The sequence below is a fragment of the Talaromyces proteolyticus genome (assembly GCF_021365285.1).
Source record: "Talaromyces proteolyticus strain PMI_201 chromosome Unknown BGW36scaffold_8, whole genome shotgun sequence".
Taxonomy (NCBI): Eukaryota; Fungi; Ascomycota; class Eurotiomycetes; order Eurotiales; family Trichocomaceae; genus Talaromyces; species Talaromyces proteolyticus.
In genome coordinates, this window is record NW_025764284.1 from 325121 (window position 1) to 340244 (window position 15124).

Genomic DNA, 15124 nt, shown 5'->3' on the forward strand with positions numbered 1-15124 from the left:
CCATTGGATTAGACCAGCAGCATAGAGCGATCGAGACCTCTATGATATGATATGCCATAAATTGAAATGCTAAGTATGATTGGCCGGAGTGGAGAAGTGGATCTCAACCCTGACTCCGTATGTGGACTAGTGTATGTCTCCGCCTTCTCCACATACCAGGAGATCGCATTGGCCTCGTGCCAGACGGAAACGAATGATACTATCGTCCTCATCCTTAAATAAAAGAGAAGCCATGATCAATATGACCTATCACCTGCGTCTGGTTTCGCTTCTTCCAGTCCTGCTCGCCTGTGCGGTGGCATGGGACTCTGAACCGGTACCTTTGCCGTTGGTGATCTGGCATGGGCTAGGCGACAGTTACCAAGCTGATGGCATCAAAGAAGTGACCCAGCTCGCCGAGGAAGTCAACCCAGGGACGTATGTACATGTAATTCACTTGGAAGAGTCGGACGGTGGCGATCGGCAAGCTACATTCTTCGGTAATCTCACGGAGCAAGTCGCCCATGTCTGCGATCAGCTGGCGTCCGAGCCAATCCTCAGCACTGCACCTGCCATCAATGCTCTCGGCTTTTCACAAGGAGGACAGTTCCTACGAGCTTATATTGAGAGATGCAACTCCCCCCCAGTGCGCAATCTAGTCACAATGGGAAGTCAACACAATGGCATTTTTAAGTTCCAATCTTGTGCTAGCGCTGGGGATTGGGTCTGCCGCGGCGCTGAAGCTTTATTGCGCTATGGTACATGGTCTGATTTTGTACAATCCCGGCTTGTGCCCGCGCAATACTTCCGAGATCCTCAAGAATATGATTCGTACCTTGAGCACAGCAACTTTCTCGCCGACATCAACAACGAAAGAGAGGAGAAAAACACCAATTACAGGAACAACCTAGTCTCGTTGAATCGATTTGGTATGTTCATGTTCGAAGATGACACGACGGCGATTCCCAAGGAGAGTGCATGGTTTGCCGAAGTCAATCAAACCAGCGGTGAAGTGACGACTCTCAGGGAACGAGCGCTCTACAAGGAGGACTGGCTGGGTTTGCGCACATTGGATGAGCAAGAAAAGCTTGATTTCAAAACAGTACCGGGGCCCCATATGCAGTTGACAGATAAGGTTTTGACGCAGATTTTCGAGGAGTATTTTGGCCCAGTGGAAGTGGACAATGGATTGCCTCACTTGCTGGTCAAGCAGGGTCCGTGATGTTTAAAACACATCTAACTGTCTTCAAGACACTCAAGAAATTACTTCATATCTGGTGACCCCATAACTCCAACGAAATGTTAGTGGGTTGGTTTTATATCCCATTCAAGTGAGATCTCATGTTCTAACCACTGAGATGAATGATTACTGAAGTCTCTTTGTTTATATCTATAAGCGTTAATCGAGGATGGATAGTATGTAGTATCGTATATATAAGGAAGGGAAAGAGTAAATCCTAATTTTAGTCAATGTATGTGTTAAAGAAATTAAAAACAAGGTTTATAAAAATTATAAGAAACCAAAAAGAAGGCTAAGAAAAAGCGTTAAGCAGTCTATTTCATTTTCACTTCCTCTTTTTCGATCAAGTTGATTCAGTCAGTTCAAGTTCGTGAGAGCGTGAGTTGCTTCACCACTTAACAAGGGTGTGTCTAAAACATCGACAGACTAAGGATTCAGTACAAGTTTGACGTGTACATCACCTTATATACAATTTTATAAAGGAGCGCGTGTAGGTATATAATCCCCTAAAACCTCAACAGCCCAACTCCATGAAAAGAAAATCACTTCAAAATTAAACCCTTTTTATATCTTTAATATCACTTATATTTAAGATTTTATATTTTTTGTCTCCTATTAACTATGAATTCAATAGTTATGTCTTCAAATATTTCTGAAAATCATGTTCAGCTTCAAGGTTCTTCTAGCTAAATCTTCACCAATATACCCCCCGATCTCTCGCAATTCCGCATCTAAATCTTTGCTAGGGAGCAGCATTGTATGGAGGGCGATTTGCACGCTAAACTCGTCTAAATTCTTAGAATCCTTAGTCTGTCGAAGTTTTAGACACCCTTGAATAATCAATGACTATCCGAAACCTGACAATCTTCATCGGTGGTGCTAGTATATAATAATTATGTTCACGCCAAAGTCGAGGGTTACTCTCCCATTGATAATAGGTTTTTTTTAAATCTCACGTTTTTTGTGGCTATGATTCGTTTCCCTTTTGTTTTGTCATGTTATGATGTAAAATTTGAACTGTGTTTGAATAACTAGGGGTTAGCTGCCTTCGGGAACAAAGCTCTTCTCGGGAGTGCGAAACGTTGTTCGGACCCGAAGCCATATTTTCCTGCCGAATACTTAGTTGTGCCCTATTTTCCCTGAACCAGGCTATATAAACCTGGTGTTCCCTGGCTTGCATGGTCTGTCATTTTCTAAATCTATTATGTATATTTATACTTGACTTTTTTCCATCATTTTCTTGCTCAGGTTCTTCGAGCATACTCTCCAGTCGTTTCTGTCGAAGTCAACCACTACTGATTGTCTGTTCTATTGTCAAAATGACCGAAGAGAAAAATCGCAATGACTCTGTTTCTGAGAAAAAAGATGCTGCTGTGTCTGATAATGGCAGCTTAGGCTCCAAGAAACTTGTCGCAGAGGGTGAACAAGCCGATGTGTCCTCAGACTCTCCAGCAAAAGACTCTCATCCTGGGCATGAATATCCTGGAACATTATCGCTCGTGGCTATCATGATTGCGGTATACTTGGCAATATTCCTCGTTGCTCTTGTAAATTTGTCCCGCCTTATGGGGGAAGCAAAACAACAGACAAGCTAATATGATAACTAGGACCGGACCATCATTGCTACTGCGATCCCACGGATCACCGATGATTTTCACGCCCTCGACGACATTGCCTGGTACGGCAGCGCGTACCTTTTGACAAGTTGCTCTTTTCAGTTAACATTCGGACGGCTATTTACCTTCTACTCACCCAAGTGGATCTTCTTGCTTGCTATCATCATCTTCGAAATAGGATCCGCCGTATGCGGTGCTGCGCCAACCTCAACAGCATTCATTGTTGGTAGAGCGGTTGCGGGAATGGGATCTTGCGGTATATTCTCTGGAGCAATTGTGATTGTGACCGATGCAGTGCCATTACAAAAGCGCCCCATGGTGACGGGTATGATGGGTAGTCTTTTTGGGATTTCTTCTGTTATTGCCCCTCTGATGGGAGGCGCATTCACTGATAATGTGACATGGAGATGGTGCTTTTACATCAACTTGCCAATTGGTGCAGTCACTATTCTCGTCATTACCTTTATCCTACAGGCAAATCCCCCACCAAACCCAAGCCCCGCGCGTACCCTAAGTGATCGTTTTCACCAACTCGACCCTCTCGGAACTTTGGCTTTCCTACCAAGTATCGTGTGTCTAATTCTTGCTCTCCAATGGGGTGGCACACAATACTCGTGGAGCAATGGACGAATCATTGCCTTGTTCGTTGTATTTGGTGTACTCATGGTAGCGTTCATCTTGATTCAGAAGTGGAAACAAGAGACAGCCTCGGTGCCACCTCGATTTGTAAAGAAGAGAAGCATAGTGTCAGGCTCCTTCTTCTCTCTATGTGTTGGAGGATGTATGATTCTCATTGTTTATTACCTCCCTGTTTGGTTCCAAGCTATCAAAGGAGTGAGCCCAGTCAAGTCGGGTATCATGAACTTGCCGCTGGTATTGTCACTCGTTGTCGGTACTATTATGGCAGGAGTTCTCGTCTCAAAGCTGGGATACTTCACCCCTTTTATGTTTCTCGGCACTATCTTCATGTCGATCGGCGCGGGGCTCTTGACAACCTTTACTACAACCACCAATCACCCCATGTGGATTGGCTACCAGGTGATTCTGGGGTTGGGGATCGGTTTTGGTATGCAGCAACCAAGTCTTGCAGCTCAAACTATTCTTGAGCGCAAGGATGTTCCCACCGGTGCATCTCTCATGATGCTATTCCAGTCACTGGGAGGTGCCATCTTCTTGGCAGTTGCTCAAACCGTCTTCGACAATGGTCTGGTAAATCGCGTACAAGAATCACTCAGCGGGGAGCATGGTCAGAATATTGCTCAACTAGTTCTTCAAGCTGGCGCAACGGGTATTCGCAATCTCGTCAGCCCGGCAGACTTACCTGCAGTTTTGGTTGCATACAATTCAGCCATCACGAAGGCTTTCTACGTCGCCGTAGGTCTCTCATGTGCCTCAATATTTGGCGCTCTTTTTATGGAGTGGGTGAGCGTCAAGGGAGGAGACAAAGAGAATGGGCCTATTACCCCTAAAGATGAAGAAGCTTGAGTCCCGGCATTACCCTACCATCGTGTAAGATTTAGCAAAGAGGATCAATAGAGTCCGATAGCAGATACGCTATCGGGACCTTCGAAAAATAATTCAACGATACCCTTTCATTTTAGCTCAATTCTTTCTCTTTTGTTTACTATCCCCACTCCATTCAGTTTTGAGGTATTTTATATAGTAATAATACTACTAGTACGTGCAATTTAGCTTATTGGACACTGTATTATGCTAGTTAAAACTACTGGACTTGAATGGCTTTGTATACATGTTTATTTAGATCGATCAATAAGCATTAACATCAATTTAAACCGCAAGTACTTCAAATGTTAATTATTGAACCGAATCATTCTGAGCTAGATAGTGTCAAGCCGTGTTATCAACTACAGCTCTGGTAAAATAAATTACCCTATTGGTCTAATTTAAATGCTAAAACAACTCATTTGCACCCTTGAACGGTCATTTCTGCAGGGAAATTTCACAGCATCCATCGTTTGCGAGATCATCATGACACCGGATGACTCATTCTCCCCATGTTTTTCGCCCAATAGGATGGCCGCATTGGACACAACCATGAATATTGAATGTTTTCGTCTTTCATACAGCGAACATTATTCGAAGTAGTGTCATGAGCGACGGCTATCCAACTACCTTCTATCCTCAGCACCAACTCGTCCCAATAGATTCAATGGCTGAGAATACTACCAAGACCATGGCGATTGGCGACAAGAATTTATCGTCAACTGAAAATTCGAATTGCAATACAGACGATAATTCAAATGACCATGTGATCTCTGAAAATGGCGGCGACGAAAACCGGCAGGGTAGTGAGGATGAAGATGAATCGCAGTATCCAGTGACATGCCAACTTGTCGTGATCACATTCGCCCCGAATCTATCCATGTTCCTCGTTGGCCTTGAAAACACCATCATATCGACGGCGGTTCCGAAGATCACAGATCAATTCCACGCTATGGACGATGTCGGATGGTACGCCAGTGCCTATCTTCTTACATGCTGCCAGTGGCATTTGATGTGGGGAAGCTTCACACATTATACCCCATCAAGTTTATATACATGATAGTTTTGTTTATTTCGAGCTGGGATCTCTAATATGTGCTGTTGCTCCTTCATCAATCGCAGTCATCGTTGGCAAGGGGAAGAAGAAGCCCAGTACGGCTTTTGGTGCGTAGAATGGTTTCTGCGAGTGCAAATACTTAATTAGACTAACCAGTAGCATAATGTATCATAGTTCATTGGGATACGTGCATGCATGTATAATTATTAGCTTGTATTTGAATTGGGCATGCTCGATGGATGAACATGCAAGTTAAACCAAGCCTATGCGCAAGCTCCACGAATCAATATGGACCTTCTCGTTTCTAATATTGCGCGTAGAGGGTTCTAGAAATGACTGCTGAAGATCGAAATCTGAAACCTGACTTAGAGTAGAGCAAGCCTTTGGAGCCGGGTATATAGGGTCTGCTTCAAAACCTCTTCATACATGAGTATGGAATCTATTACTCAGTGGTCAGAGGGTTCGATATATTTTTGACTCTCAGGACTATCCCACATCAGCGCTGCAAGCTAATCGTCTGAGGAAGTAGGATATTCATGGTCAATTCCCAGGCATTTAATGTTCTTAGGGCTTGCAATGTGAGAATAAAGTAGATGATCTAGAGCCCAGTGGTGACTTTAGGCTGCCGATAGGAAGGCGATATATCAATTGATAGCGCCCCTAACAAATAAAACCTTTCTCTTGTTAAATTCATCCAAATGAAGGTGGAAGATCCATATCCATATCCACATCTTTCTGTTGCTGAAATTGCTGAATCAAATCATCCCACTCAACCCAATTCATAGGACTGTCATCGGTAGGATATAGCTCGGTTATAGCACTCATATCTAAATCAAAATTCACAGAATCCGTTCTGTAATTCCAATCAGTAGGAGATAGTCCAGTGCTTTGGTTATTGATATTATTTTGCAACGCAGTGTCGCCTTCACTGGCTGTAGCTACTGTATCCGACGGTGTCGCTCTTTGCCCTGTAGGGAATGAATACTTATTTTTCACAGGGGTGGTTGCAGGAGTAAAATGGACAGCAGTATCATTAGTAGTACGGGAAGGGTTCGAACTCTTATAACCTTGAGTGTAAATCCAAAATTTGGTAATAATTTCTGGTTGAGGCACAGGTGGAACCCGACGACGCTCGGATTCAGCAACATGGGCAGACCAAGCCTTGATAGCGAGATTAGCAACTGCAAGGTGTAGAGGGTTTTTCCTGGGTTGATGCAGGCTCTTGAATTGTCGTTGCAATGCTGTGTTAACCAATACCCAGCCTTCCGCAACATCTTTGCCAATAGACCGATGACGCAGCTCAGACAACATAACGATAATCGATTCCCATGGAAAATGAAAATCAATATGCCAAAAGAATCTCTGCGCTTTTCTTGTTACAAACAGAATATTGGCGCACTCGACAAGGTGTTTGCAGAGTTTGAACAACAACTCTCTTTCGGCCTGGGGCACTTCCTCTCCTTTTTCCTGATATCGTCTTGGATGGTGTGCACGTATTCTAGCAAGCGTCACAACAGAGCCGGCAACTATACGAGAAACGAGATGGAGAGGAATTGACGGGTCGCAGTATCTAACATATCGTGTCTCCAACATGGTTTCCAATTCGTCAATTAGTTGGTCCTTTTGGTCAAGGGGGACAGAACTAGAATTAACGAATTGCCAATATCCGTCAAAAGTCGACGTTTTCGATTTGGAATTCTTGAGTAGCCAAACGCCCATTTCATAACCTAAGAGACAAAAAGTCATTTCGGTCGCACCGGCTAATTCAACAGGAGGTTCTGTCATATCTGGGTCGAGTGCACTGTCATTTACATTAGACGGTAATTTCACATCTTCAGTATCTGAGAAGAACGACTCGCAGCCAGCCATATGACCAATTGTAGTGTCTGTGACCATAGACCTCCACCATATTCGTCGACGCATTTCAGTTTCGAAGACTGACAGGCCGAGTTTCGAACCGTCTCTGTGAAGTCCGATGCGTTGGCCAATTCGAATGCAAATGCCAGACATGGACCATAGCACGTGGGGGCTATACGCAAGCCGCGCAGAAATCTAGAAATAGGACTAAAGATTAATTGCGCATATTGAGCAGAGAGTAAAAGGGAACGTACTATAAAGAGGAGAAACGCTTGGAGAACCATCAGGTCCGACGTCCCGAGAACTCCAGCGTTCACTAAAGCCTGTTGCGCAGCTTGGCGGTATCGGGCCATAAGCGTAGATTTGGACTCGTGAAACGACTTTCGAGCTTCGTCATCTTGCATGGGCAAAAGTGCCGCACAGTAGATCGCAAACATCAAAGCTTCAAGCGGCCGTGATATAGAGCTTAGATCGCTGGTGGCGTTTAGTATTTGTTGTTGTAATGTGGGAGCATGGATGAATTTGGTTAATGGATTGACGCCGTCAAGAAACATCTGCCAGAGTTTGAATATTTGTAGTGGATCTGGATGGAGATGCGTGAGGCTTTGTCGCGAGGGTTTTCCAACGAAAAGAAAGTCGCCGTTCGCGTCTTCCACTTCATGTTCATTAGGGCCTAAGATGGAATCGGTGGATCCCTCAGGAAGTATGCCTTCAGCGTCTTGAAGCTATTTCCAGATTAGCATGGACATTTTCCTTCGATTACCCAAGCATACTCACTTCATTACTGACACTTTTCCATAGATTACTGTGAAAACACGTGAGCTACTCATTCAGATAACATCTGAACAGAATATTACGCACTTATCAAGGTACAGGGATCGTCCTTCTCTGGATATGAATTTACCAGGGCCAGATTTTGAGGTGTTCCCGGATGGGACAGATATGGGGGCGTTGAAGCTCGGAGGGCTTGAATATTCAAGACGACTCTCGGCAGAGATTGGTTGTCGAATAGGGAGTGATTCTCCTCGACTATCTTCTTCAAGTAGAGATGTATCTATACCGGCTTTTCGTATGACATCTTCATAGCGTCTGAGCCGGGCAACCATTGCAGCCTCAGGCAGCTTCTTCTTACGCCTTCGAGGGGGAACCGGGTCTCGATATTCACATTCAACCTGCGCCTTGACACATCCCGAACATGGAGTTGTCCGGTCGCATTTGACTTTTCGTTTCTGACAAAGGACACAAGAATGAGGCCTGAGGCCATCGAGACCGGTGTTGCTAGCCGGGCTCGTCATGATACATCAGCTTGCAATGTAACTAGTGCTTGGATATGTATTTCATGACTGCTTCCCACTCTTTTCTCCGTTTTCTAGGTAAAAATCATGGTATATAGATATATCCCAAGGGCCAGCTGCGGAAACCGTGTGCAATTCACATATGCTGAGTAGTATTGCTAGCTTGGTCGAGGCTAAGTGAGACAACATGAGGGTTGACGTCGCGGTTTCAGAGACGCGGTCACTAAGGCTACCTGCTAGTCCCGATTGGGGCACCTGCTACGTATCCCCACCGCGGCACCGCCACTACTAAGTACCAACTAGGCATGACGCTTCACGCGGAGGCGACGCAGGTGTGCTCGCTCGACGATGCCTGAAAATGTCTCTTCATCGCCTGGCTGAGAACGGCAGGAAGTATCTTCAATGTGCCATCCGGCATTGAAGCTTCGCGGAGGGAAAGAATACCTTGAATACCTTGAATACCTCGAATACCTGGAATACCTCCTGCCTCGAACGAAAGGTATATGTCGAGGCACCTCAAGGACTTCTCTCCATGCAGTACCAGTTCGGCATATGCTAATGTCTTGTGCCACAACCCACCATGTTTCCTTTCTTCTCTACGAGGAAGACCGCGGAAAATCGGCACCACTCAAGGGACAGAGGGAGGAAATTCAGTTCTGGCTTGAGGAAGACTAAGTAGGTGAATATCACAGCTTCTCCGTTTTCCCTATTGTAATGCTGACCCTTGTTCAATGTCGTAGAGCACACCTGGATCCTGCGAGTCTGCCGCCTGTCTTGTCTCCCTCGCCCTTGGCAACCCTTCCCACCGAGATTCAAGTGGTAATCTTCATACATTGCAGTATTTACGACCTTCTACCTCTTAAGCTAGTGTGTCGAAGTTTCAATGAGATTTTGACGTGCCATGAATCATCTATCGCTCGCCAGTATTTACAGCTTCGCCGCCATGGAACTCTTCCGTCAACAGTCATTGGCGAGCGGATTTACACAAGGAATCCTGAAGACGATGTGGTTCTTCTCTCGGATTTGTTTCTACCTACGAAGAGTGCGAACGGTGGTTACCTGTATACTTTTAGATATTTGCATAGTTTGCGCCGGACACAGAATACTTGCACCCAATTGTCTCATTACCTGGCAAATCGTGTCATGACCAAGTTCTTCACCGACAACCAGACTACAATCAAGGCTAGTGTGCCCTCGAAGACGGAGCGTAATCTCCTTTTTGAGCGTGGAATTGCTCATCTACGTTTCAACTTAGTGCCTTTAGCGTGAGTTAGTCTTTTTTCCCCTTAGATCTGGATTTACTAACTCACAATGTTAATCAGTATTTGTGCACACTACTTTTTAGAATCATATGCGTCTGCAAGGAAAGAACAGGTGAATAGCTTGCTTCGTCAGTACGAAGCTGGAGAGCTGCCAGTGCCGATGGACTGGGTTTCTCGTGTGAGGATTCTTGAAGGATTGCAGTCGAAGATTCTCTGTTCCCCTCCATTTACGGATACATCGACCCTTCTTGCCACTCACCATTTCATGTGTCTACTAGTATTGTATCTTAGACGCAGTGCAGAGTCTGATCAATTCGATACGAATGATGGCTGGATCGCCGGCCTTTTGGCTACGTCTGGATTTGGTCGAATTGTCGAATTCTTTTCTGCCGATATTGGCGATGGTCGCAACTCTCGAGCCGAGCGCAGAGAGTTCATGGCCAACTTTGATCGTGATATAAGTGCACGGGAGGAGATAAATTCTTTGGTTTATGCGGAGGTACCTGGAGGCATGCGACATTTTTACTTCACAAACGAGGTCTGGTTTGGGACTGCTGATAAAGAGATGACATCCCGGAACGTAAAACCTCATGATCCAGAGCGCTTCTCTATATGGAATGAGATCCCAGTGCTTATTTGGTGTCGTGAGTGCAACGTGGTCCAAGGATGGTTGGCGTAAACCTTTGCTTACAGTAAAGTGACAAAAATTTGAATATAGCACTACAAAAGTGGATTGTATACAGGGCATTCGGAGTGCTACCCATATCAATATTTTGTATTATCTACAGAGGCCCCCAAGAAGCCTAAATTAATCTAAAATAAATTGGTGTAAATGTAGATAATCGACAGGTTGAGAATTGTAGGTACTTTATTCAAACCTTTGTCATATTAGTGTAACTGTTACATGATAACCAACATATTTACAAATCTTATAACCAATTTCGACTGAGATGCTCAACTTAATATTGAATTACCTTGAGTTTGTTCTGGGGTCAGGGCATGGAGGTCTGTTTGATGTTTGCATCGTTTGCAGCCTATATAATTCATCCCATTATTAGCAGCGCGTCGTGATAAATAAACATTTCCACTTCCAAATGCCAATTTCGGGAACTGGGAAAAAGGGGGAGATTATAATTAAATTCCAAAGCCGAGCGACATTCAAACATGGGATTTGCATCTCCCGCACAGTTATTCGATGCATCATGGACAGCCCATCGCTTGTCTCCTCTCTATCACAACAAAGATCACCAGACCCTAATCGGCAACGCGGATGCGTTGATTACATACGCAAAACGCTTTCATGATGTCCTAGCAGGCGATGTTTTGCGCGGAGTGCAAGGAACAACAGCAGTCAGTGATGCGCTAACAAAAGCTGGGTCCTTGATCGATTGTCGCTGGGAACATACCCCGACATTCGACTATTGGGATGACAACCTAGAAGAAGACAGAGACTCTCCGATTGAACCAAAAAACACGCTAGGTATTTTAGTTACTATTGACTATGAAAATATTACCTACAGAGCAGCCCTTCTCGCCGGTCCAGATGGGTACACTCCAACGTCGACAGATAGAAGGCGAAAGCAATCTACCTATTTGCCAATACTATTAACGCGAATGCCAAACATGCTCAGACAGACGTTCACTCAATTCTTGTCTTCAACATTTGATGCATATTGCTCTGTATTACGTCTACCCTCAGACTTTCTGTGCACGACACTTGAGGCTTACATTTCCTCGTTAACGTCGGGTGAAAGTTCAACTTCAACTTCTAAGGAAATCCTTGAGCTGGCACTGAAAGAGACACAATTAACTCTTTCATTCGGGCAGCCAGTTGCACCTGCACTGAAAGCAATTGATATTGCTCTTCCTCGGGAAACGTTATCAGCATTCGCGCTCGACAATGATACTTCTTCATTCTCAGCATCTTTATCTCATTATCTTGAAAGACATCTTGCTATGGACGTCAAACTTGGCTACTCTAAAGATTTGAATGGAAAATCCATAACGAATCGATACGTATGGCTGAGCAAAGTCGCCAATGGAGCATTTGTACTCACCACCGAAGGCCGCTTCAAGCTTGTTGATATGTCTAATCGTCACATGGATAGCTTGGACGAACAGGAACACGTTCATCAAAAGATTATATCTGCAAGTGAGCAAATTCTTCGTTCGCTCGTGCAGCGGGCGATTGGCGATGATATGGCTTCGTGAGTGAAATTGGATACGCAGTACGAGTCTTTCGACCATCCTGAATTTTGACTAAATTAAGCGACGACCCATACATATCTGCGGGAGTTTAATTGGCCTTACAGTTGAAATAGTCATGATCTCCAAGAAAATTGGTCATCAAACCCGCGATACCAAGGAATGGAACCCAAAGAATTGCTTTGCCAAAAGTATGAGGTGCGCTCTAACGAAGACCAGAGCGACGAGCAGAGAGGGTTGAACTGGGCTATTTATATTCAGTAGCCCATATCTCTCCTGGTGAATCTTTTAGGCCAATCATAGATTCAACCTTCTCGCTACGTACGCTCGGGACTAGACGCTGCCATGCCTAAAAATGGGCAATCTGAAATTCAAAAATGTTATCATCAAATTTTCTAGTCATATAATAACGATAACGCTATGCATTTTCAACAACTCAAGGTACTTGGTCCGCTGCGTGACTCTCTTGATACTCCTCAACAACGTCCTCAATCTCGGTCAGTCGCAAAGCTTCATCCACGCTCGAGACAAAATGTCTAGTCCCCCCACATTTCTCAACTATACCACTGCGCTCGAAAAGCTCAAAAACGGAACCGTTGAGGGAAGGCAAACGACAGAAAAAGACTCGTACTCGGCGGTCTACATAACTTTCAACGATTTCTAGCAATACTTGCGTTCCGGAAGCATCAATACTCGTAACGCCGTGAACATCAAAAATAATGTTCTTGTCATTTTCCGCCGGTCTGACTCTAGGAAGAGCGGGATGGGCACGGTTTGTTCCGTAGAGTTCTAACCGGCGAAGGCGATTCTTCAGATCACCAGTGTTTGCGAATGTCAGTGGTTCGGGTATTTTGACGATCAGACATCCTTCGATGAACTCGACTTTCTCAGGATATAGCTCAGCATTCTCGAACTGATTTGGTGTTCCTGGCAGCTTTCCGAGAATTTGTATACGCGGTTTAGTCGCATGTCGAATAACACGCAAGAGTGACAGACCACAGCCTAGGGCTATGCCTAGGGTAAGAGAGTAGAATATCGTCGAAAGAAAGATCAGAATCATCAATGCCAGCTCGGACCATCCTCGAACGCGAATGAAAAACCTCAGGTCGTGGGGGCATTCCTCAACCAAGGAGTACGCGACCACTGATATCATTGCACAAAGTACAGCTTTCTAAAAAGTGTTAGGATGACATTCCATCAGAAACAGGTGGACACTCACTGGAAGGTAGTATAGATATTTTAGAAAGAATACAACCACTATAAAAGTGATGATGCTCAGGAAAATGCTGCTCATCTGTGTTCGTCCTCCGGTAGAAGCGTTGACTTTGCTTCTCCCATAGCCCCCAAAAGCCGGAAGGGCCATGAAGCAACCTCCTGCGATATTGGCAACGCCTAATGCTATCATCTCACGGTTGGCTGATACCGGGGCACCTTTGATGCCATCCCGAGCACCATCGCCCAACCCCTTCGCAGCAACGGAAGATTCGAAAAAGCCTAGCAGAGCAATTACGAACGAAGTACCAAGGGAAGATCTAATATGCTGCATTTGACGCGGATGGAAAGGCCATCTAAACTGGAATAGACCAGTCTCACTACCTTCACCAGGTTTTACTGCTCCAAGAATTTCGAGACCCTGCTTATCCCAACCAAAATACCATGTGAGAACGGCCGATAGAACGACGACCAGTAAACGATCCGGGAAGTAAACGACTTGAGGGAATCGTTTCTCGAGAGTCTTTTTCAGCGTTCTACGTCATGAATTAGTATACGAATAATGAGGAACAATTCAATAACCAACCTAAAAACCATTATGATGCCAAAGCTTGAGAACGCGACAATGGTCGTCAACTTGTGAGCATACTGGCCGTTTTCAATGATAAATAAGAATTTCTCCACAGTGCTGGAATGATTAACAGTTTTAGCCTTCTCAAACAATCCCATTTCAGGGATCAGCTGGTCAACGAAAATCACGACGCCAACAGCAGTGATAAAACCTCGCAGGAAAGGCCGACTTAGGACATTATCAAGAAAACCGAGGCGAGTTAGTCCTGCAATGAAAATGAAAGCACCCGCCAACCCAGTTACAGTGCCGACCACCTGGGCATGCATAATATCGTCCGATTCATCGGAATGGCCGGATTCAACTGTCGCTTTCACAACCGTTCCAACAAGAAGTGACCCAGCCGCCTCGGGCCCAACAATTAACTGGGGGCTGCTACCCAGGATCGCATATATGAGCGGGTTCACAACGAATGAGTATAGGCCGTTTATTGGAGGGGCATGAGCAAGATTTGACGATAGTGACAAAGCCATCGGAATATAGAATGAGGCTATCGTTAATGCAGCTATGAGATCGCCTCGGAAGAAATCCCACCGGTATTGGGCGACCCAATTGAGAAACGGAATATAGTAATACAAATACCTGCATTGTTCCTGTTAGCCATGGTCACTCTCAACCATCACGTTCATTCCACCGTAAATTGGCTATATCACATCACGTACATTCTCCGTCGGCGTTTCGCTCCGATTTGGGCGGTCAGCATGGGGGTGTTGGATGTGCCATCTGTTGTTGGCGTCTGGATACCAGAGCTTATGAAGCGCGGGGACCTGACACCCCAGGAAAAGACGTCACCTTGCAAACCAGGGTCATAGTGTTCTGGGCGAGGTGAGAATGTTCCATGATTACACTCCCGTTGCCCGCACACTGACCCCCTTCGCTCGTAGTTTCCTAATAGCCGCGTGGTGGCATCGGGGCCGTCTTCGATAGCCTCTTCGTGAGTGTACTCATGGCTGTGTTGTTTTGTAGAGGCGTCATTGGCAGGCCGGCTGGAGGAAGAGCGAGGGCTGAGGACGTCGGAAAGCCGATCCGGGAGCGAGAAGGGATCCTCCGGTTCTGACAAGCGCCTATTCGACATATCCGTTGCTGTTAAAGATATATGCCACCGTTCTCAATGTCTGCCTTCATTGTCTGATGTCTTCAGCACGACCATGTCCGGCTGCAGGCAATAATAATGGCAGATGAAGTGAAGTGCCAACCGATCAACATAAATCCGGGCCCCGCAAGGAAGACTAATAACCGTCGCCGCCAATGGCTGGCTGCTCTGCCATCA

At 45.3% G+C, this 15124-nt stretch overlaps 7 protein-coding genes across 7 annotated transcripts; 5 read left to right on the forward strand and 2 right to left on the reverse strand.

Moving 5' to 3' along the window:
• Positions 1 to 191: 191 nt before the first annotated feature.
• On the forward strand, positions 192 to 1510 carry BGW36DRAFT_381876 (palmitoyl-protein thioesterase precursor; the record flags this gene model as incomplete). Its single annotated transcript, XM_046216469.1, has 1 exon — positions 192 to 1510. A coding segment is annotated over one exon (1010 nt), but the record flags the coding sequence as incomplete, so codon positions are not given.
• Positions 1511 to 2458: 948 nt separating this feature from the next.
• On the forward strand, positions 2459 to 4362 carry BGW36DRAFT_344068 (putative efflux pump antibiotic resistance protein). The gene is made up of 2 exons (XM_046213164.1): positions 2459 to 2766; positions 2827 to 4362. The coding sequence occupies exons 1-2, from the start codon at positions 2539 to 2541 to the stop codon at positions 4318 to 4320; spliced, it is 1722 nt and encodes a 573-aa protein (XP_046070121.1). The 5' UTR covers positions 2459 to 2538; the 3' UTR covers positions 4321 to 4362.
• Positions 4363 to 5005: 643 nt separating this feature from the next.
• BGW36DRAFT_360699 (uncharacterized protein) lies at positions 5006 to 5398 on the forward strand (the record flags this gene model as incomplete). The annotated part of the gene is made up of 1 exon (XM_046214203.1): positions 5006 to 5398. One exon carries the CDS (start codon positions 5006 to 5008, stop codon positions 5396 to 5398), a length of 393 nt encoding a protein of 130 aa, XP_046070122.1.
• A 687-nt stretch (positions 5399 to 6085) lies between these two features.
• Positions 6086 to 8547, reverse strand: BGW36DRAFT_360700 (fungal-specific transcription factor domain-containing protein; the record flags this gene model as incomplete). Its single annotated transcript, XM_046214204.1, has 4 exons — positions 6086 to 7447; positions 7507 to 7977; positions 8030 to 8057; positions 8114 to 8547. 4 exons carry the CDS (start codon positions 8545 to 8547, stop codon positions 6086 to 6088), a joined length of 2295 nt encoding a protein of 764 aa, XP_046070123.1.
• Positions 8548 to 8856: 309 nt separating this feature from the next.
• BGW36DRAFT_381882 (F-box domain protein) lies at positions 8857 to 10637 on the forward strand. The gene is made up of 3 exons (XM_046216470.1): positions 8857 to 9222; positions 9288 to 9812; positions 9870 to 10637. Exons 1-3 carry the CDS (start codon positions 9128 to 9130, stop codon positions 10486 to 10488), a joined length of 1239 nt encoding a protein of 412 aa, XP_046070124.1. The 5' UTR covers positions 8857 to 9127; the 3' UTR covers positions 10489 to 10637.
• Positions 10638 to 10973: 336 nt separating this feature from the next.
• Positions 10974 to 12020, forward strand: BGW36DRAFT_300072 (kinetochore complex Sim4 subunit Fta1-domain-containing protein; the record flags this gene model as incomplete). Its single annotated transcript, XM_046211593.1, has 1 exon — positions 10974 to 12020. One exon carries the CDS (start codon positions 10974 to 10976, stop codon positions 12018 to 12020), a length of 1047 nt encoding a protein of 348 aa, XP_046070125.1.
• A 430-nt stretch (positions 12021 to 12450) lies between these two features.
• Positions 12451 to 14929, reverse strand: BGW36DRAFT_298939 (putative sulfate transporter; the record flags this gene model as incomplete). Its single annotated transcript, XM_046211484.1, has 4 exons — positions 12451 to 13185; positions 13234 to 13762; positions 13813 to 14436; positions 14517 to 14929. The coding sequence occupies 4 exons, from the start codon at positions 14927 to 14929 to the stop codon at positions 12451 to 12453; spliced, it is 2301 nt and encodes a 766-aa protein (XP_046070126.1).
• Between the last annotated feature and the right edge of the window lie 195 nt (positions 14930 to 15124).